Source organism: Sparus aurata, chromosome 15, assembly GCF_900880675.1.
Source record: "Sparus aurata chromosome 15, fSpaAur1.1, whole genome shotgun sequence".
NCBI classification, from domain to species: Eukaryota; Metazoa; Chordata; class Actinopteri; order Spariformes; family Sparidae; genus Sparus; species Sparus aurata.
The window spans coordinates 30858908-30881615 of NC_044201.1; the positions used below are offsets into that span (position 1 = coordinate 30858908).

A 22708-nucleotide genomic window follows, 5' to 3' on the forward strand; every position below is an offset into this window, starting at 1 on the left:
TTTGTGTCTCGGGGGTTTTTCTGCCCTGAGTTGATCCCGTCAGGCAGAACGTCCTGCTGTGTTTAAGCCCCGCCTCCTGTTTATTGATGGTCGGGTGGCTTCTGCAGCGTTGACCCTGACCCCCCCGACCCCCCCGACCTCCTGACGCTGGCCTTTAACTAATGTGTTAATGAAAGAGGCTGATTGGTGGGGACAGGGTGGGGGAGGAGCGCCGCCTGAAGGCACAGCTGATCATGATCGCACCTCCTTCACCTTCTTCTCCTCCTTCACCTCCTTCACCTTCGTCTTCTGTGTTTCTGTTCCAACTGCGCTCTCCATCTTTATTCGTCCCGTTTCTTTTATTCTCTCATTTTCTTTCCTCTATTCTTTACTGTCCTTGTTTTTTCTCTTTCACTTACTTTTCCTTTCCTTTTATTTCCTCTCCTCCTCTCCACCTCCTCTCCACCACCTCCTCTCCACCTCCTCTCCTCCTCTCCACCTCCTCTCCACCTCCTCTCCACCTCCTCTCCTCCTCTCCACCTCCTCTTCCTCTTCCTGTCCTGCTCTCCTTTATTTTGTGGATTAAAATGATCTTTTATAAATATAAATATATAAACATTAATCAGACATGTCCTCATCTGCCCAGTGTGTGTGTGTGTGTGTGTGTGTGTGTGTGTGTGTGTGTGTGTAACTCTCTGTAACCTCTCTTATGAATTCTTGTCATATCAGGACCTTGACTTCCCATGATGCATTACAATTCTCTGTTTCTGTGTGTGTGCTACATTCACACGGTGATACGAGGACTGATACACATCACATGATGCTCAGACTCCCTCCATTGTTCCTGTGTGTGTGTGTGTGTGTGTGTGTGTGTGTGTGTGTGTGTGTGTATGGGGCGCTCATTAAAGTGGGAGGAGTCATTGATTTTATTTTTTTGTTTTTGTCCCGATGGAGACAAACATGGCCGCTCGTCTGTCTGGTTGGTGTGTGTGTTTCCTCAGGCTCAGGTTAAGGTCATCCTCTGTGTGTGTGTGTGTGTGTGTGTGTGTGTGTGTGTGTGTGTGTGTGTGTGAGTGTGAGAGAGACCTCATCAATACACCACTGTCTCCTCTCTCTCTAATGAAACACACACACACACACACACACACACACACACACGTCTTGTGGATTCAGCAGTCGAGGTAATTGAAGCCGTTGACATTGAGTTCTGCTTCGCTGTGTGTGTGTGTGTGTGTGTGTGTGTGTCAGCAGGTTAAAGCACTGTATTTAGCTTGATGCTAACAGTCACCTGAAATAACTTGGAGGTGCTAGGATGATAAAGAGCGAGCAGACTGATCGACACTTCAGTCAGTGCAGTTCTTCTCCTGCGCTCCGTCATCAGTGCCGGGCTGTAATCTCAGCCGGGTCGGGTCACAGAAGAGTTTCAGTACCGAGCAAACTGTGCTGGAAATTTCCTCATTTGCAGGAGAAATAAAGAAATAATGATTCTGGTTCTGATTTGTCCAGAATTTTTGTTAAAACTTAATTGTGAGCTGATATTATCAACAGACTGAAGAAACAAAGTGTTGATGTTCTGTCTGCTGTAGTTAGCATGCTAACAGCTAGCTGCTAACAGCCCTGTGCAGCTCAGTGACAGTGTGACAGCCTGTAGCTTCAGCTGCTGATGTTAAAGCAGCTGGTTCACTGCTGAGTCTAATAAGTCAACAACATAAACTCATAAATGTCTTGTATTTCATAAAAGAAATAAAGATACAACCGTCTGAACTCAAGTTTGTATCTCTGACTGAACTCAGACCAGTTTAATCTGCTCGTTAACTCATCGTCAAACACACTTTATTCAAACTGGACATAAACGGAGTCAGAGTCAGCAGAACAGTTCTGTTTGTCACTACAGTCTTCCTGGTTCGGTCCACATCACTCCTCAGTTCACAGTAACATGAAGATGTTCTGTCTCTACACGCTGATGATGTCCCACTCTCTCTCTCTGTCCTCTCTCGTCCCGGAGTCACAGTGCTGGTCAGAGCTGCTGTAAATCACCTCTGTCTTCTCAGTTACTAGTTACTTTACAGATTACAGATTACATGACGCTCAGCGCTGACGTAAAACATTTAAATTAGAGTTATTCTCTTTCTGCAAGAGGAGAAACAAAAACATCCTGAAAATCAGATCTGATATCACACTCGAGTATTATTCACATTTCACTTTACCAGAGTAATATTTAAACACCATAGCTTGACTTTTGGGTACTTCTCACAACACACACACACACACACACACACACACACACACACACACACACACACACACACACACACTCAGGATCCCGTGCTCGATGGGTGTAGTCGAGCATGTTTGGTTTGTGAGAGTAAACACATTGTCCTGCTGGGACGAGCATCTGTTTCTTTGTCAGCAGGAAGGGAAAGCCCCACACACACACACACACACACACACACACACACACACACACACACACACACACACACACACACACACACACACACAGAGGCCAAGTAGCATGAAGTGGACACACACCCCTTCGTGCAGAACGTGCAGGAGGAAGCATGAAGATGGAGAAAACACACACTTGTGAATTAGATTTTGAACTCGGCCATGTTGTGATTTTTCCCTAATGTTAGCGTTAGCTGTGAGCTAGCCTTCTGTGTGTGTGTGTGTGTGTGTGTGTGGGTGTGTGTGTTTATAGACGCCGTCACGTCTGGTCCACATGTTTCCAGCAGTTTGATATCAGAAGTCCTCTGCTGCTGTGTGTGTGTGTGTGTGTGTGTGTGTGTGTGTGTGTGTGTGTGTGTGTGTGTGTGTGTGTGTGATAAAGCTACTGAATGCCTCTGAACACTGAGGCTATTGTGCTGTTCCAAACGAACACACTCTGAAGGTCAGGACTCTGTATGAGTTTGTGTTTGCGGGTATGAAACAGTCGGTGGGTCTTATCACATCTATGTGTGTGTGTGTGTGTGTGTGTGTGTGTGTGTGTGTGTGTGTGTGTGTGTGTGTGTGTGTCAGGATGTAGAATCCACAGCTGGGGAGTAACAGATTACAATTAATGCATGAGTAGAAAAGTAATTTCTTTAAGTTTGAATCTGTGCTCATCACTGGAGTAGAAGAAGAAGAAGAAGCTCCACTTGTAGTTTTTTACCACGATGACGGAGCACGACCCAGAGAAGCTTCCAGCAGCAGTCTCCACCCACATGTAGCCGCCATCTTTACACCAAAACAAATCATCAGATACAAGATGCATGATGTCATCGGCCGCTGTGACCTCTGACCTCGTCTTCACTGCTGGTTGTATGAAATGTTCACTGAAGAGAGACTGAAGCCATCGACTCGTGTGTGACAGAAATCAGCCGAGTGTGAAAAAACACACACTGCTGCACAGACTGTGTGTGTGTGTGTGTGTGTGTGTGTGTGTGTGTGTGTGTGTGTGTGTGTGTGTGTGTCACGCCCTCTCCTCCCTCCTGGTGCCAGGTTGTGCAACTTCCTCCTTGCGACTGCGTCTCCATGGCAACTGAGCCGAGTTCAGCAGAGGAAACGCTCTGATATACTGTACGCACACACACACACACACACACACACACACACACACACACACACACACACACACACACATGCACACACACACACACACACACACACACAGTCTGTGCAGCAGTGTGTGTGATGACAGGCTCTTCATTGTGTGTGTGCGCAGTAACAATAACCATCAGGCCTGTGGGAAATAAACTAAGTTGTGTTGCAGACAGCAGGTGTCTGCTGTCGTGTGTGTGTGTGTGTGTGTGTGTGTGTGTGTGTGTGTGTGTGTGTGTGTGTGTGTGTGTGTGGCAGTGATTTAGATCCAGTCTTCTTTGTCAGACACAGGAAACCTCTCCCACACACACACACACACACACACACAAACACACACCTGCAGAGATAAGCAGCAGGATTCAAACCTGCTGCAAACTGTCAGAAACAAGAGTGTAAATAACTCAAAGTGAACTTACTGAACTTCTTCCTGTCATGAGTCTCATCATCTCTCTCTCTCTCTCTCTCTCTCTCTCGCTCTCTCTCTCTCCCTCTCTCTCTCTCTCTCTCTCTCTCTCTCTGTCTCTCGCCCAGATGAGCGTGAGGCGGTTCAGAAGAAGACCTTCACCAAGTGGGTCAACTCTCACCTGTCCAGAGTCTCGTGTCGGATCACCGACCTGTACATGGACCTGAGGGACGGACGCATGCTCATCAAGCTGCTGGAGGTTCTGTCAGGAGAGAGGCTGGTGGGTCGCTGCAGCCGCTGGGCTTTTATTTTGAAAGAGGAGCAGAGGAGGAAACTGTCTGTCTGTCTGTGTGTCTGTCTGCGCTCTGACAGCTGCTGCTCGTCTCTCCTGTCTCACTCTTCTTATCTGCTGTTTGAACACATTTATGACTCTGACGATCATTAACACAAACCTCCTCCACCTCTCTGCTCCGTCACTCAGAAACACCTTCTTCTTCTTCTTCTTCTTCTTCTTCTTCTTCTTCTTCTTCTTCTTCTTCTTCTTCTTCTTCTTCTTCTTCTTCTTCTTCTTCTTCTCTTCAAACACACAGATAAACTCAGTTAGAGAGGAAATACATAAAGATGTTATTTTGCTGTTCCAGCCGACTTTCTGTGTTGAGTTTTATTCTGACAGTGTGTTTGAGTCCGGGCAGAGAGCCGACGCTCTGTGGCGTTATAGATGCTCCTGCAGCAGGAAGTGAAGAGAGAGAGAACGAGCAGCAGAGGAGGAGGAGGAAGAAGAGAAAGGATCCTGAAATAAAACAGAGCAGCAGAGTGAAGTGTGGAGCAGGACGATGGAGGGACTAACAGTGGGAGACGGTGTGGGGGGGCGGGCGAGTTGTGAAAGGAGTCATTGAGTAACTTTCAGGGTTCACATGGAGCCAAGACGCCTCCAGAACCCAAGAATCTGAGAGCCAGACGCTGTTTCCACACAGCGTTTAAAGGAGCAGTGCAACAGTCCCACACCAGCTGCTGTCAGATCATCATGTCCTCTGAGTTTCATCTGAAGCAGCGAGACTTGATGTAAATCATCAGACGTCTCAGTGATATAAAGGTTTGTGTTTGCACGGCGCTGCTGCAGCTGAACTCTGAGAATAACAATAATCCAGCGTGGAAGTTCAGATTTAATCCTTGTTGACTGACGGTTTCTATAAAGAGTCACAGAGGAAGTTCAGCTCCTTCACACACACAGCGACACCGCGATGGTCAAGAGTCTGAAACCAGATGAAACCTGAGGGCTGATCTGAAGCCTTCTGGACCCGACCAGCGCCGAGTCTCTGTGTGGTTTGTTGGATTTGTTCCCACCAGCAGACAACAGTCCAAAATATCTCTGGTCCCGGTCCAGATCCTGAATCACTGAGTGAGTGTAGCCGGGCGGTGTTTATGCGTCTGTGTGAGGAGAAGCAAAGACAGCAGTGTTATTGTTGGACGGAGGCCCGGGTGGAGCCGGGCCGGGCCGGGCCGGGCCGGGCCGCGGACATGTGGAGGATGTAACATAAAGCTGCTCTGACACCTCGGACATTTATTTTATTCTACTTATTTATTATGACTGTGTTTAAGATTTAACGTCACCATAAACACGCCGGTGTCGTCCGGAGGCTGATCCTGAACCTGCGGACCTCTGCTGGATCTGCAGATATTAAAACAAAGAGAACTCTGATATCTGATGAATGGATGTAAAGAGACGAGGACGCAGTGATCGGTCAGGAGAGGACGGAGGACAGGAAGCTGTTTCCCATCAGGTCCAGGTGGATGTTGAGCAGACGACGAGTATTTTATCGTCGTTAAATCTGCGTTAATTACATCAGTGCTCTTCCTCTCCGTGTCGTCCTCACGATGAAACGCAGCAGCTGGTCAGAGAACAGACGGACCTGTATTTTAAATGAGCTCTCGTAATATTGGAGCCTTGAAGTGTTTATTAAAACATCCTCAAGGAAACTGAACAGAGAATTTAATCCAAAGCAATAAAGGAAGCAGCAGTCAGATCATAAAAAACATTAAAGCATGATCCTGTGACACATTATCTCCATGTGTTTGTCTCCGACACGTCTCAGATGTCTGTAAGTCGTTTCTGCTCTAAACTTCATCATTTGGATGATTGTTTTAGGCTCAAAGAGGCAAAATGATCCAATATTTCATTTAAAAGATGAAAGGAAAGTCCAGAAACTGAGACCAGCTGTTGTTCAGGTTTGACAATCTGTTCTGCAGAATAAGTACTTTTACCTTTGATACTCTGATTACATCACGCTGAGGATACTTCACTTTTACTTTAGTCGGAAGTTTTACATTTTACTAAGTTCTGATCTTATTTTCTCAGATTTCTCAGAAACTCAAACTACAGTTTCCCAGAACGCTCCTCCACCTCTCTGTCGGTGGTTGTTTGTCGTCATCAGGTGTAAAATCAGTAATAAAAACCTTCACTCACAGTTTTTCCTTCAGTCTGCTGGATTCCCTCCGACACTCGGAGGCGACGCCGACACTTCCTGTCTGTTATCACACCGACATCTCACTCTTCTCTTCTTCTCTCAGACGACGACCTCACAGCCAGAATATCTCTGTCCTGTTTTTAAATCTCTCCCACATGAGGAAAGTCTCTGTGATTAAATCTGTTTGGTTCAGATGTTAACTGGCTGTTAATGATGTGAAAACAAAACAGTTAAGTTGAACCATTTTGCATCTTAACGATATAAAAAGCCTGTATTTTAATATAAAGTCAGTTTTATCTGCTGCCTGACATCCGAGGAAAGTCTGTAGAATAACAGATGATGTATTTATTATAATAATGGAGACGTGTTATATCAGCATTTCATAGATGTATAGAGCGAGAGACGAGATGTCAAACGTTTACAGGAATATTAAAATATCTTGACGATGATCACGTGAATATAACTTCTGTTAGTCCGACTTGACCAGTTCTTCAAACTTTAATCATCAGATTCATTTCAGCACATAAAATCAGAATACAGAATAAGTTAATGACCCGTCCCGTCTTCTTTGATCCATCAGAACCTTTTCTCTCTGCAGTGATCTCGGTGGAGACGAGTTTGGTTTTTAGAAAACAGGTCGTCGTTTTTCTGAGGAAATGAAAACATGTTTCCTGTTCTTTGGATGTTTGTACCGAGCAGATCTTTTGATTAATGACATTGTGATAATAAATCCAACATAAGAAAACACTTTGACCCGGTTCAGAACACTATCATAACACAGCGCGGGTTCTGAAGGCGTTCAGCTGTGTCCGCAGCTGTTTTCTTCTTCTTCTCCGCGTTCGTCTGGCAGCAGGAAGCCGTTCACGGTTCCTGGTTTCTGACGCTTGTAAATAAACTGCGATGTGTTTTTGTTTCAGCCCAAACCCACGAAGGGCCGGATGAGGATCCACTGCCTGGAGAACGTGGACAAGGCTCTGCAGTTCCTGAAGGAGCAGCGGGTCCACCTGGAGAACATGGGCTCCCACGACATCGTGGACGGGAACCACCGCCTCACCCTGGGCCTCATCTGGACCATCATCCTCCGCTTCCAGGTAAGAAAAGCAATTTGGCATCCCCAGATCACCTGCTGGTTTGGGAACACGGTCATAGAGTCGCTCTGCTGATATTTTGCATCCCCAGATCACCTGGGCTGGTTTGGGAACACTGCTGTGGTCATAGAGTCGCTCTGCTGATATTTTGCATCCCCAGACGTAGTGAAACAAATAAACTGACGGCTCAGATGAGACATGACATGAACGAGCATCTCAAACGTTAAATTAATCTATTGTTATCCAATAATTAGCCTGATCACTGGTTTCCTCTTTTGTGACTCCATATTCCCTCTGAGTCAAGGAGTATTTAGCTATTTTGTATCCCTAAATAAATAGAATATGCGATATTTTTTTAGATTAAATATATACTTCTCATGTTTGTGCCTCCTCTTCCTGTAGCAACAGGTTGCTCTTACTATTTTGCATCCCAGTCAGACAACGTACTCCAAATGGGAGTTATTTAGCTATTTTGTATCCCTAGATTAATAAAACAAACAATCACATTCACATTAGGGATTACATTACATATGTTGTGTCTACTCTTTGCTCTAACTAACAGGTTGCTGTTACTGTACTATTGTGCATCCCGGTCAGACACCATATTCCCTAAAAATGAATGTATTTTTTTGCCATTTTGTATCCCTGAATTTTAAAAGAAAACAGTTATTTAAATTATGGATAACACTATTTATGTTTGTGGCACATCTTGGCTTGTGTTAATCATCAAACCTAAAATGAATCATCATTAATATTTCTAATTAAAGAAAACCTCTGTGTGATTTTAATCCCTTAGAATCATAAAAATGTGACATCGCTACATCGTTAATAATTTTCTGAAATATTAAGAGTTGTCAGTTAAATAACTTCATGTTTAAATGTTATTCTTGGACGTCTGAATTAATTAATAATCAGTCCTGATCGTGTTTATCTGCTTCAAACGCTTCGATCGGAGTGAATAAATGACTGACGTGACAAACAGCTGTCACTGTACTGTACATGGTGATGATGTCATCGTTGGGGACAGCGAACAGTCGGGAAAATGGGTGAAAAGGATTTATCTTTGATAATCTGAGAGGATTAAAAAAGTCTTTTTAGTGGTTTTAAATCCTGCAGCGGAGGAACGAGGGTGAAACTGACAGACGGACGAGAGAGAGAGAGTGTGTGTGTGTGTGTGTGTGTGTGTGTGTGTGTGTGTGTGTGTGTGTGTGTGTGTTATATGCTCTGGTGGTGTTGATGTTGCTGATTTGTGGCTCAGATGAGGCTCACGCTTCTGTCAGACTGAAACTGATGGATGTCCATCAATGAAGGTGAGGTGTGTCTGTGTGTGTGTGTGTGTGTGTGTGTGTGTGTGTCTGTGTGTGTGTGTGTGTGTGTGTGTGTGTGTGTGTGTGTGTGTGTCTGGACTGAAGGTGAGGACATGTTGAGGAGGAGTGATCTCTTTGGGAGGACGGTGTTGAAGAGTCAGGACTTGTTGGAGGACTTGTTGTCTCGGTTCTGGCACCGTTCGGGTCGTGCAGGTGTGTGTTTGTTGAGTGACATTGAGGACGATCTGATTGGTCCGCTCTCTTCCTCAGCGGCCATTTGATGTCAGTTTAAAGACTGAGATTAGACGGAGGGTGCAGGTCAGACGGTGGACGTCACTCCGGGAGGATTACATGTGTTTTAGTCTCAGACGTGAACCAAACAGTGTGAGCGGTGTCAGAGCTGCAGACACAGGAGGGATGTGGATGTTTGATCATTGTTAGAACCTAGAACTGAACTCAGGAACTCGTTTTGTTTCCTGTTGTATTATGGCTGTTTGAATACGACAGTTTATGAGCTGTAGTTTCCTGGTTAAACACCCCGACCTCCTCCAGCGCCTGCTGCTCTTCTCGGGTCGTTCGTCCTCCTGACAGAGTGTTTCTGGGTCGGGCCGAGCCGAGACTCTGCAGCTGTGATGGCTGACAGGTCGGTATGTTTACTGGGGAAACTACAGCTCAAAACCTGCTTTATGTACATTTATATAATACGTTTGCTTTACGTTCAGTAATGAGGGAATATATGATGTGTTGATAACTTAAAGGCCGTCTCTGGTGTCTGAACGATCTGTTTAATCACCACAGACGAGACCAGAATTAGCTCACTGTGCTATTTGCTAACTTTATGTTCAGTGGCTGTTAATGAGCTGTGACCTTTATTCTCACAGTTGGTTTGTAAAACGAGCAGCCAGTGGTGGAGCTGGTGGAGCTGATGCAGCTGATTGTGGGTCATAATTTCCCCGGTAAACATACCGACCTCTTCAGTCGTCACAGCTGCAGAACCTCTGAGTCACAGAGACTGTGGACATGCAATTGTGCAACCGTTTGTCCACGATGTTTAGCAGGAGATGATCTGCCGACGAAGATGAGCGATGCAGCGAGGAGCAGCAGTAAACCTGCAGTCCTCTTCCTCAGAGTCCGCCCTGTTGCAGAACGGACCGACGTTAGAGCTGACTACATCCAACACACCTGACTTTAATACTGTAAACAGAAAGTGAAAGGTGCTGCATGAATCAGCTGTTAATAAAGTTCTGTTTGTGTCTCAGATCCAGGACATCAGCGTGGAGACGGAGGACAACAAGGAGAAGAAGTCGGCTAAAGACGCTCTGCTGCTCTGGTGTCAGATGAAGTCAGCAGGGTGAGAATCTCACTGTGACAGACTACATTTCCCATCAGCCCCGTCACCTGATGTTTCCACCATCACTCAGAACATGTGAAAGCTTTAGTTGTGTTTGAGATAAAGATAAAGACCCGCCTGCTCACTGACAGATTAATTACAGACATGAGTAAAGGACTGTGATGAGACGTGAGCAGACGAACAGTCCAACATTACAAACTGTTTAACGAGCTTTAGTCGCACACGAGAACCTGACGAGCTGCGACTTCCTCTTCCTGTCCAGATATCCAAACGTCAACATCCACAACTTCACCACCAGCTGGAGAGACGGGATGGCCTTCAACGCCCTCATCCACAAACACAGGTGGGAACTTTTTACTTGTCCACATGTTTCACTGAACTTTCTGGCCCCGGGACAAACGATGATGCCATGGGAACCATTTGAAAGTCTCTGTAATCATGTAAATAATTCTAAATATAGAAGCTGTAAAGAGAATCGACCTCTTTATCCACAAACGTCACGACGTCTGTTCTGTTTGTCCTGCGGCGGCTCAGCTGACTGTCAGCAGACGACTTCCTTCAGACCACATTTAGACCTGAAACATTTCTTTATGCACAACATGAAGGAAGCTGTGATCAAACTAAACCAGGACGACATTCAGAGAAGAGCCTCTGACGTCTGAGTCGTGTCTTTGTGTTCAGTCGTTTCTGATCTGTGCAGGTTTGTGTTTGACTGTGATTGTTGTTGCTGCTTCACAGTTTACAGTAAAAAACTGATTAATCACACGTTAGTCTTTCAAACCACAATCAGGGCTTTTTCATCTGACATCATAAGTGAGCATAAAACCTGAAACTGAAATGTTTGAGTCCATTCAAATCGAAGATATCTGGAATTTTAATTTCAATCAGAACCACATCAGCAGCTCTGGACTCTGGTGAGTTTCTGCAGCCTGACGACGTCGAGGAATCTGTGTTCTGATGAATGAGCCACAATCACACCAGGTTCTCTGGTTTTACTGGTCCAGAACTAAACGGTCTGAGTCCAGAATCTGCAGACGCTGCTGTGTTTATGTCCCAGCAGACAAACACACAAGTCATTAAATCATTCTGTCATCTTCCCTCCCATCCTCAGACCGGACCTGATCGACTTTGATAAGCTGAAGAAATCAAACGCTCACTACAACCTGCAGAATGCCTTCAACCTGGCCGAGCAGCACCTGGGCCTCACCAAGCTGCTGGACCCCGAGGGTGAGGACGCACACGCACACACACACGCACGCACATGCACACGCACGCACGCACACGCACACACACGCACGCACAGACACACACATGCACACGCACATGCACACGCACACACACGCACACACGCACGCGCACACACGCACGCACACACACGCACACACACACACACCTTCATTTTCATAGACGATGCCCTCTGACCTTTGTTTCCTGTGTGTGTGTGTGTGTGTGTGTGTGTGCGTGTGTGTGTGCGTGTGTGTGTGTGTGTGTGTGTGTGTGTGTGTGTGTGTGTGTGTGTGTGTGCGTGCAGACATCAGCGTGGACCACCCTGACGAGAAGTCCATCATCACCTACGTGGTCACCTACTACCACTACTTCTCCAAGATGAAGGCTCTGAAGGTGGAGGGGAAGAGAATCGGCAAGGTGACCACGTCCTCCGACGCCGCCGCGCACTCTTAAAGGAGCAGGCCGTGTTTTTATATGTACCAACGTGTGTCCTCTGCTGCGTCCTGCAGGTTCTGGACAACGCCATCGAGACGGAGAAGATGATCGAGAAGTACGAGTCTCTGGCCTCGGACCTGCTGGAGTGGATCGAACAGACCATCATCATCCTCAACAACAGGAAGTTCGCCAACTCTCTGGTGGGAGTCCAGCAGCAGCTGCAGGCCTTCAACACGTACCGGACCGTGGAGAAACCACCCAAGTCAGTCCACGCACACAGAACCACACACAGAACCACACACACACAGATGATTAGACAGTATTCACTAACTTCACCCAGTTATTGTGTGGCGCTGCTGACTAGTTTCAGCTGAAGTTAGCTGGTTGTGGTGAACATGACGAGCTCAGAGTTCATTAAACGATGAGTCATTTAGAGAATTCTGTTCACACACTTTCCCTCCGAGCGACTCGTTCTGCTGGATTTCAATCTGAAGTGAAAACACACAGAAGCAAAGAGAGAATAACAAACACACACCTTCCACAGCTGAGCTCCGTCTCAGTCTTCAGCTCGCTGGAAACCAGATATTTCACAGTTTGTTACTCATCCGCCGCAGCGTTCCTCCCACACGAACCCGAGGACGAAAACAAAACCAGCTGAGCTCCGATGCAGATGATTTTTCTTCCTGGAATGAGTCGCAGCAGATTGTAATCTGTAATTACCGTATGATGAGGGTCAGACCTCAGAGTTTGTTTGTGTTGGAGCTGAAACGCAGCGCGGCCGTCCTCGTCTTCATCACCGGCTCAGACAATGAAACTTTAACAGAAGATGAGTCAGTTTGAAAAAAAAACATGAACACAGTGTTATTAATGTGAACATTGTGCAGCTTTAAGTGTCTTTCTGGAGGTTGTGTTGACTTTTCTCTTGTTCTTCATCACATAGCACACATCGACTCAGGTGTCATTAATCTGGACACGATGACGTCATCGTTAACGTAACGATGACATCACATTAACCTGCTGTTCTGTTACGTGTCTGTGCAGGTTCACAGAGAAAGGAAACCTGGAGGTTCTCCTGTTCACCATCCAGAGTAAGATGAGAGCCAACAACCAGAAAGTTTACACTCCCCGAGAGGGAAAACTCATCTCTGACATCAACAAGGTGAGAACACCTGCTGTGATGTCATCATTCACTGTCACCGGTCCTTCACTGAACTTTATTAATGTCTCCACACTTGACGGAGAGTTAAAACTGATCTACAAGATGAGACCGGCTCGTCCACGAGTCTGAGGAAAACGACACGACAAGAAAAACTGTTAATTCATCACTTTAATAAAGATAACTCCTAACATCCTCCGATCAGAGTCCTTCAGAGCTGAACTTGTTGTGTGCGTTTGTTTCAGGCGTGGGAGCGTCTGGAGAAGGCGGAGCACGAGCGCGAGCTGGCTCTGAGGACGGAGCTGATTCGTCAGGAGAAACTGGAGCAGCTCGCCCGACGCTTCGACCGCAAAGCCGCCATGAGGGAGACGTGGCTGAGCGAGAACCAGAGGCTGGTCTCCCAGGTAACCGCACACACGCACACGCACACACACACACACACGCACGCGCATGCGGACACGCACACGCGCACGCACGCACGCACACACACACACACTCACCATACACACAACTTTGAATGAATATTTTCATGTTTTTACCAAAAAAAATGTTTTCCTCTCTCTTCACCTTGTTTCCTTTCCTCTCTCTTCTCCTTGTTTCCTTTCCTCTCTCCTCTCCTTGTTTCCTTTCCTTCCTCCTCCTCCAGGATAACTTTGGATTCGACCTCCAGGCCGTTGAAGCAGCCACTAAGAAACATGAAGCCATAGAAACAGACATCGCAGCGTACGAGGAGCGAGTTCAGGTCAGTTCATCACCTCCATCGATTGATTCAACAGTTCAAACATTGATTAAACACGTCAGAGTCTGAACGGCACGATCAGACCTGATCAGAAGGATCTAAACCTGATCAGAGGGATCTAAACCTGATCAGAGGGATCTAAACCTGATCAGAGGGATCTAAACCTGATCAGAGGGATCTAAACCTGATCAGAAGGATCTAAACCTGATCAGAGGGATCTAAACCTGATCAGAGGGATCTAAACCTGATCAGAGGGATCTAAACCTGATCAGACGGATCTAAACCTGATCAGAGGGATCTAAACCTGATCAGAGGGATCTAAACCTGATAAAACCTTGACTGGATGGTTTGAAACACTCAAATCGTCTAAACTTGATATAATTTCACTGTTGAAAACATCCAAATCTGTTTTGTCTGACATGTTTTCTTTGGTTGTCCGTTCATCCCTCCCTTGTCCTCCTCCTCGTCTTCCTCCTCCTCCGTCTCACTGCTGCAGGCGGTGGTTTCCGTGGCGAAGGAGCTGGAGGCGGAGAGTTACCATGACATCAAACGCATCACGGCCAGGAAGGACAACGTGATCCGGCTGTGGGAGTACCTGCTGGAGCTGCTGAAGGCCCGCAGGCACCGGCTGGAGATGAACCTGGGCCTGCAGAGAGTCTTCCAGGAGATGCTCTACATCATGGACTGGATGGACGAGATGAAGGTACGACCAATCACAGAAGGGTTGACTGTGATGACCAATCACAGGAGGGTTGACTGTGATGACCAATCACAGGAGGGTTGACTGTTGATGAATCTGGAGTTACAACAGAAACCAAAAGTTTGATCTTTCCGTCTGTTCTGTGACTCAGTGACTGCAGCGTAGAAACTGGACTCACATCTCTAATATCGAGCCCTGCTGGTGCTGCTCTGACCTCTGATGACCTCTGACCTCTGACTCGCTCTCTGTCCCTACAGATGCTGCTGCTCTCTCAGGATTATGGGAAACACCTGCTGGGTGTGGAGGACCTGCTGCAGAAACACGCTCTGGTGGAGGCCGACATCAGCATCCAGGCCGACCGAGTCCGGAACGTCAACCGCAACGCTCAGAAGTTCGCCGACGACATGGAGGGTGAGTCAGCCGGACAGATTCAGAGAGAAACGATTCCTCCTCTGCTGGTTGTCGTGCTCAGTCTTCCTCCTCTTCCTCCTCTTCCTCCTCCTCAGGTTATAAACCCTGCGACCCTCAGATCATCCGCGACCGCGTCGCTCACATGGACTTCTGCTACCAGGAGCTGAGCCAGCTGGCGGCTGAGCGGCGAGCTCGCCTCGAGGAGTCCCGACGCCTCTGGAAGTTCTTCTGGGAGATGGCAGAAGAGGTTTGTATTAATATTACTTCTATCATAATTATTTAATCCTTTAAAACCTGCCGGCAGACGAGAGGCAGTGTGTGGAAACTCCTCCTGACACCTGACCTGATGTAACCTGTGAGTCCTGACCGTGTCTCTGTGGTCTGCAGGAGGGCTGGATCAGGGAGAAGGAGCAGATCCTCTCCTCCGAGGATTATGGGAAGGATCTGACGGGAGCGCTGCGACTGCTGAGTCAGCACAAAGCCTTCGAAGACGAGATGAGCGGGCGAGCCGGTCACCTGCAGCAGACCATCAAACAGGGCGACGAGCTGGTCGCCAACAACCACTTCGGAGCCGATAAGATCAAAGAACGCATCCAGGACATCCAGGTACCGCTGAGGTTCTGTTCTGCAGGTCGTGGACGGGTTTCTGTCAGGGTGATTCAGGATCAAACTCACTGAGGATTTTTTTGACACTTTTTAAAAATGTGTCGATAAACTTTGTGGCAGTTTAACAAGCAGAGCCCTCTCAGTCGTAGCAGAGGTTACACTTGGCCGGTGCTTAGCTCTCTGTTTACGTACGTGATTGATCAATGCTTATTGATCCCGACCCTCACCTGCAGATATTTGGGATTTTTGGGATCACCACCCTCCTTTTATATCTGAGAAACCTGCACGAGTCCTGAAACAGTTCAACATCACACCTGAACATCCAGAGTCTTCTGTTACTGCTGCATCGTTCCCTAACACCTTCCTTCCTTCCCTCCTTTCTTCCTTCCTTCCTTCCCTCCTTCCCTTCCCTGCTGCAGGAGCAGTGGGCGGCTCTGGAGCGTCTCTCTGCGGTCCGTAAAGCTCGTCTGCAGGAGGCCTGCAACCAGCACCAGTTCCAGGTGAAAACTTCACGCTCCATGTTGCTGTTTCAGTTTTTGGTAGCAGGTAAAAATAAATGTTGGATCACATTAAACTTTCTCCGTGCCGCTGCAGGCCGACGCCGACGACATCGACACGTGGATGCTGGACGTGCTGCGGATCGTCTCCAGCGTGGACGTCGGCCACGATGAGTTCTCCACTCAGGCTCTGGTGAAGAAGCACAAGGACGTGGCCGAGGAGATCGGCAGCTACCGGCCCGTCATCGAGGCGCTGCACGAACAGTCCCGCACGCTGCCGCCCGAGAAGGCCAACTCTGAGGAGGTGAGAGCTGAAACACTCCTCACACAACACGGACCTCCAGGAGCTGTGAACGTGAAGTCATCTGTTCCTCTGCCGTCTGTAACGTCCTCTGCTCTCGTGTGTCTGCAGGTCCAGAACCGGCTCGCGGGCATCGAGGAGCGCTACAAGGAGGTGGTGGAGCTGACCCGGCTCAGGAAGCAGGCGCTGCAGGACGCTCTGTCGCTCTACAAGATGTTCAGCGAAGCCAACGCCTGCGAGGTTTGGATCGACGAGAAGGAGCAGTGGCTCAACAGCACCGAGATCCCCGAGAAACTGGAGGACCTGGAGGTGGTCCAGCACCGGTGAGCAGAGAGAGACTCATGTCGTCTTTAACCATCGTGTTTCCTCAAAACAAAACGCCTCCGAGTCAGAGAGGAAACTGGAAACCAGAGAGGCTGGTTGTGATTGGCTGAGGCAACTGTCAATCAAGAAAATACGTGTTGTAGTTGATGAAGATCGTCTCGTTTTTAAGACATGAGAACGATCAATACTGTGGATCAGAAACATTCAGAGGAACAAAACAAGAGAAATCAGTCAGTTAATGCAAGAAGACAGAAACACGTCAGTAATGATCTGTTTGTTTCACGTCATTCAGACTGGACCAGAACTGAGTCACAGTCAACAGAACTGTGTTGGTTCTGTCCAGATCAGTTCACAGTAACATGTTGCTGCCTCTCTTTAAAACTGAGCGTTTCAGCTCAGCAACACAAATCAAAGTAAACATGAATGATTGATTATGAAACAGATTCTGGATCAGAAACATGAAACAGTGCGAGACTTCAGACCCAGATTGTTCTGGTGGTTGTTGTTGTTGTTTGGACGCTGCAGCAGCCAGACTGTGAGAACCTCGGCAGTAAACTGTTAATTACACCAGACTGTGTGTGTGTGTGTGTGTGTGTGTGTGTGTGTGTGTGTGTGTGTGTGTGTGTGTGTGTGTGTGTGTGTGTGTGTGTGTCTGCAGCAGTAAACACTCGTTTTTCTCTCAGTAACATGAAACCTGTTGACTTTACTGAAGGAACTCGCTCATAAACGTTGATGTTGGTAATTAACTGATTGTAAAAATGATCCGTCTGCATTAAGAAGTGATCAATATTTATCTCAGGATCCCTCTGTGTGTCCCGACCCTCTGACACCTTTAACCCGGTTTATGATCAGTTATACGATGTTAAATTAAATCTGTTTACACTGAAGTTACGTTCGTTAAAGATGGCCGCCTGGCAACCTGCTGCCATTAAAGCGCCGCAGATAAAAACTCCTCGTCTGAGTTTCAGACACAATCAAAAGGTTTCAGTCGCTTTAAGGATCATTAAATGCTGGATTCTTCTTCTCCTCCTCCTCCTCCTCCTCCTCCTTCTCCTTCTCCTTCTTCTTCTTCTCCTCCTTCTTCTTCTTCTTCTTCTTCTTCTCCTCCTCTGTCCAGGTTTGAGAGTCTGGAGCCGGAGATGAACAGCCAGGCGTCGCGGGTCGCCGTGGTGAACCAGGTCGCCCGGCAGCTGATCCACAACGGACATCCCAGCGAGAAGGAGATCAAATCCCAGCAGGACAAACTCAACACCAGGTGATCCAGCCGGGATGAACCTGACTCTGAAACTGGGATTACTGGGTCCAGTTTAAACCACTGAGCTGAGATTATTCTGGTTGATAAACTGGAATTAGCATCAAATTAATATTGATTTAACAGGAGGAATTAAACTGAACCTGAATTAACTGGTTATTTGTTTATTTTGCACCAGTTGTGATGAAACTGGAGTTAAACAGGATATTTAGATGAGATTAAAGATAATCAGATAATTAAAGGGGATTATGCAGATATTAAAACTGGGATTAAAAATGGAATAAATGGGAATCATTAACTGGAGATTAATCACAGAAACACTGGGATTAAAGTGAGATTAACTGACATTAAACAGACAAATAACCTGAGATTATCAGGTAATTAAAGGGGAACAAACAAGTAAATAAACTGATGATTCATCAGGTGTTCAAACGTTCATCTGTCAGGTTGTTAAAGTGACATTATTCCCAGTTTAAAGGTAAATTAACCAACCTGAACTGGGATTAAATGTTCTCTGAAGGTAAAGTGACATTAAAACAGGTGAATTATTAACAAACAAATAAAACAAATTCAGGTAAAACACAGAAGACTAAACAAAGACCAGATATAGAAATAAAGTGAGATTAAAAATGTAAATAAACTGTAATTAACTGCATAAATAATGGAGGTGAGAAACTGGAATCAATCAGACAATTCAGATTTAAAAAGGAAATAAATTGATTATTAACAGTTAAATAACTGATTAAACCGTTACACATCTTTGATTCTGATGGTGTCCGTCTGTCCAGGTGGAGTCAGTTCAGAGACCTGGTGGACCAGAAGAAAGACAGCCTGAACTCGGCTCTGGGAGTCCAGAACTACCACCTGGAGTGTAACGAGACCAAGTCCTGGATCAAAGAGAAGACCAAGGTACGGAGAGAACCAAATGAAATGATGGAACAGGTGGAGCTTTAAAACCTCTAAAAATAAACTGCAGCAGTTTTATTAAAATGGGATTTTTTAACAGGAAACACACAATCTTAGATTCAGTGTGATTTACACTTTGCAAACATATGATTTCCTCCAGTGTCCATCATGGATAAACTCCCACAAACCCACTTAGATATCCTAGAAGAAAACGCTCTCGATCACTTCAGAACTTCACTGAGAATCTTCATGTTTTAAGGTTTCCGTCCAGTGACGGTTCTCCATACAGCCGTGAGTTCACTGCAGAAAGGAGCTGCTGACGGTTAACTCGGCATAGTTTTTTACTGAATACAGAAAATATAGTGGACGAGAACCAGAGCTCCACCTGCAGCCAGCAGCGAACTACCTGACTCCACTGCAGGTTCTGTTTACGTACATAAAGAATTATGGGTAATGTGCTGGTCTGCCTCACCCCTCCCCCGCTGTCCGTCCTCCTCCAGGTGATTGAGTCGACTCAGGAGCTGGGGAACGACCTGGCCGGCGTCATGGCCCTGCAGAGGAAGCTGACGGGGATGGAGCGCGACCTGGCCGCCATCGAAGACAAGCTGGGCGACCTGGGCAAGGAGGCGGACCGCCTGGCCTCCGAACACACGGAGCAGTCCGACGCCATCAAGGGACGTCTGGCTGAGATCACCGGCGTCTGGGACGAGATGAAGGTAGGTCAAGTTCAACCAGAGAGACTAAAGTTTGTCACTCTGATTAACAATCAGATTATCGGATGTATATGATCGTTTAAACACAGAGGACATTGTCTTCAGTATCTGAGCTCTGTTCTCTGCTCTCAGGACACCATGAAGAACCGGGAGGAGTCGCTGGGCGAGGCCAGCAAGCTGCAGCAGTTCCTGCGCGAACTGGACGACTTCCAGTCGTGGCTGTCGCGGACGCAGACGGCCATCGCCTCCGAGGACATGCCCAACACGCTGACCGAGGCCGAGAAGCTGCTGGCCCAGCACGAGGGCATCAAGAACGAGATCCGCAACTACGAGGAGGACTACCAGAAGATGCGGGACATGGGCGAGATGGTGACGCAGGACCAGACGGACGCGCAGTACATGTTCCTGCGACAGCGGCTGCAGGCGCTCGACACCGGCTGGAACGAGCTGCACAAGATGTGGGAGAACCGGCAGAACCTGCTGTCCCAGTCCCACGCTTACCAGCTGTTCCTCAGGGACACCAAGCAGGCCGAGGCCTTCCTCAACAACCAGGTAACCTGTGATGTCATCACACCTCAACTAGAAACAGAGATGTAAGCTCCCTCCAGTCAGCTTTCAGTTGTCAGAACGTCTTTTACTGAAGTTATGCTAGCAGTTTCCCCCTGCTTCCAGTCTTTGTGCTAAGCTAGGCTAAACACCTCCACCCCTCTGTGTGAGGAGAAGACAGGAAGTCCTCCTGCAGTACGTTCGCTCGATTCAGGTTCACATGAATTTATTTGCAGTAAAAGATGAAGCAGCCGTCTTGACACACATTTAACATTTAACACTGACGACACACACTCCTGATAAACATCACTACAGCTCTCGTCAATCAGCTGATCAGGAGTCAAGAGACAGTCAACGATAACAACTCAAATAAAAAGGTCAAATTTAATTTAAAAAACTAAACAGTGGTTGTAAATTCATGTCGCGGTCGTCTGTCTGACCACAGAGTGAACTCTGCTCGCATTAGTGATGCACACACCCACACACACACACACACACACACCCACACACACACACACACACACACACACACACACACACACACACACACACACACACACACCCACACACACACACACACACACACACACCCACACACACACACACACACCCACACACACACACTGTGACCAGCAGATAAACCTCGTCCTGGGCGTCGGTCCAGTCCGGTCTCACGAGGGTTCATCCTGGTCTCTCTCACACACTCTGCTCCAGTGTGGACGCCACCCTTCACCCAGTGCATGCTGGGATTGGCTCCAGCTCAGCCGACCCTGTGGACGACAGAAGAAGAATTAGTTGATTAATGAACGTTCAGAAGAGTAATCAGAGGATTTCCTGCTTTTCTTCGGGTTTGAACTATTTAAACTGACGTTATGATGGATGGATTTCAGATTTTGGACTCTGTCCTTCTTCTGTCGTCATCACTGGATCATGCCTTGTTTCAGAGAGCAGGTCTGACGCTGCCCCCCGGTGGTGGAAGGCCGTCACTACAGCAGCATGTTCAGACACTCAGAGTCACTTTCTGGATGTTTTTAAATCATGTTATCAGATAAAAAACTAAATAATCATTCCTAATTAACAGAAAACATTTTTCCAAACAAAAACGCAAACATAAAAATTTATTTTCTACCTTTTGAATCCAAGAAACAACTTTATTAGTTTGGATGTTTTGATTCCATCATCATTTCACCAGGTGCAGCAGGAGGCGCCATCTAGTGTCTGAACACCATCAATACACACTAACGTCTCCTCTGTGTGTGTGTGTGTGTGTGTGTGTGTGTGTGTGTGTGTGTGTGTCAGGAGTACGTCCTGGCTCACACTGAGATGCCCACCACTCTGGAGGGCGCCGAGGCCGCCATCAAGAAGCAGGAGGACTTCATGACCACCATGGACGCTAACGAGGAGAAGATCAACGCTGTGGTCGACACCGGCCGGCGCCTCGTTACCGACGGCAACATCAGCGCCGAGCGTATCCAGGAGAAGGTGGACTCCATCGACGAGAGGTGACCACAACATCACCAGACTCCCTTTACAAATGTAGTGATTTAAGGAGTTGTTGAGTACTTTTAAACTTTTTTGACACTATTTAACACGATCCACAACAAAATCAAAATTATTTTTTCCTTCTTGTAAATTCAGCATTAAATATAATACATGAAGCCAACTATTAATCAGTTTCACCAGACTCCCTTAACAAATCTGCTAATTTTAAGAGTTGATGAGTTAAAACAAACTTTCTAACGTAGTGAACTGGTCTGTGACAGATTGTAACTGAACTATTAACCACAACATCACCAGACTCCCTTAACAAATCAGCTAATTTTAGGAGTTGTTGTGTAGCGTAAAGCTTTATAAACATTATGAAACTGTGTGTGTGACAGATTGTAAGTCATTGTGTCCTTGTTGTAAATTCAGCATTAAATCTTTCAGCTGAAGTTGTTTGTCTCCTTGTAAAAAGTGTCAGTTTGTGGCAGCATGTCTGTACCAGCCTGTCTGCTTCTGTGTCTAAAGTGCTAAAGTCTTACCTGCCAACATTGATCAGCTGTTTGAACACACTGTTTACACTGATTTCACCATTTACACTCCATTTATGAAAGAAGAAACATGTTATTGATCTAAACATGTCACATGTTACACTAAAAGACACTAAACAGTAACAATATAGGCTACTTCTTTGTCCCCGTGGAGAAAGTCCCCAGACTCCCTTAACAAATGTGTCAGTTTAGTGAGTTGTTGAGTTGGAGACACTTTATAAACTCTGTGAAACTCTTTCTCTGACTAAAAATGTTGATTTATTGAACTGATTTTTGTTCTGCAGACACAAGAAGAACCGAGCGGCTGCCAGCGACCTGCTGACGAGGCTGAAGGACAACAGAGACCTGCAGAAGTTCCTGCAGGACTGTCAGGAGGTAAAACACACTGAAACACAGCTCAGGATACCTGCTGGAGCTCAGTGGAGAGTCCTTATTAAACTACAGTGTGGTTTCTGTGTCTCCAGCTGTCCCTGTGGATCAATGAGAAGATGCTGACAGCTCAGGACATGTCGTACGACGAGGCCAGAAACCTGCACAGCAAGTGGCTCAAACATCAGGCCTTCATGGCCGAGCTGCAGTCCAACAAGGAGTGGCTGGACAAGATCGACACGGTGTGAAGAGGCAACAGACGAGGAGAGAAGTGTTCTCTGCTACAGCGTCTGCAGGCGGAGCTGAACGTTGATTTCTGTG

General features: G+C 46.8%; 1 protein-coding gene across 5 annotated transcripts in view; it reads left to right on the forward strand.

Annotated features, from left to right (window-relative positions):
* Window positions 1-22708, forward strand: part of LOC115597160 (spectrin beta chain, non-erythrocytic 1) — a 57998-nt gene that overhangs the window by 13137 nt on the left and 22153 nt on the right. For all 5 annotated transcript variants that reach the window (XM_030442894.1, XM_030442895.1, XM_030442892.1 and 2 more), the window contains exons 2-25: window positions 4090-4241; window positions 7344-7517; window positions 10081-10172; window positions 10435-10515; window positions 11284-11399; window positions 11704-11816; window positions 11909-12096; window positions 12876-12993; window positions 13236-13394; window positions 13637-13732; window positions 14226-14432; window positions 14687-14840; window positions 14936-15087; window positions 15228-15446; window positions 15866-15946; window positions 16041-16247; window positions 16356-16567; window positions 17686-17823; window positions 18609-18729; window positions 19227-19442; window positions 19572-19991; window positions 21285-21487; window positions 22303-22393; window positions 22483-22629. In XM_030442894.1, coding sequence (XP_030298754.1) covers window positions 4090-4241; window positions 7344-7517; window positions 10081-10172; window positions 10435-10515; window positions 11284-11399; window positions 11704-11816; window positions 11909-12096; window positions 12876-12993; window positions 13236-13394; window positions 13637-13732; window positions 14226-14432; window positions 14687-14840; window positions 14936-15087; window positions 15228-15446; window positions 15866-15946; window positions 16041-16247; window positions 16356-16567; window positions 17686-17823; window positions 18609-18729; window positions 19227-19442; window positions 19572-19991; window positions 21285-21487; window positions 22303-22393; window positions 22483-22629 — 3857 coding nt within the window. The remainder of the gene's footprint in view (window positions 1-4089; window positions 4242-7343; window positions 7518-10080; window positions 10173-10434; window positions 10516-11283; window positions 11400-11703; window positions 11817-11908; window positions 12097-12875; window positions 12994-13235; window positions 13395-13636; window positions 13733-14225; window positions 14433-14686; window positions 14841-14935; window positions 15088-15227; window positions 15447-15865; window positions 15947-16040; window positions 16248-16355; window positions 16568-17685; window positions 17824-18608; window positions 18730-19226; window positions 19443-19571; window positions 19992-21284; window positions 21488-22302; window positions 22394-22482; window positions 22630-22708) is intronic.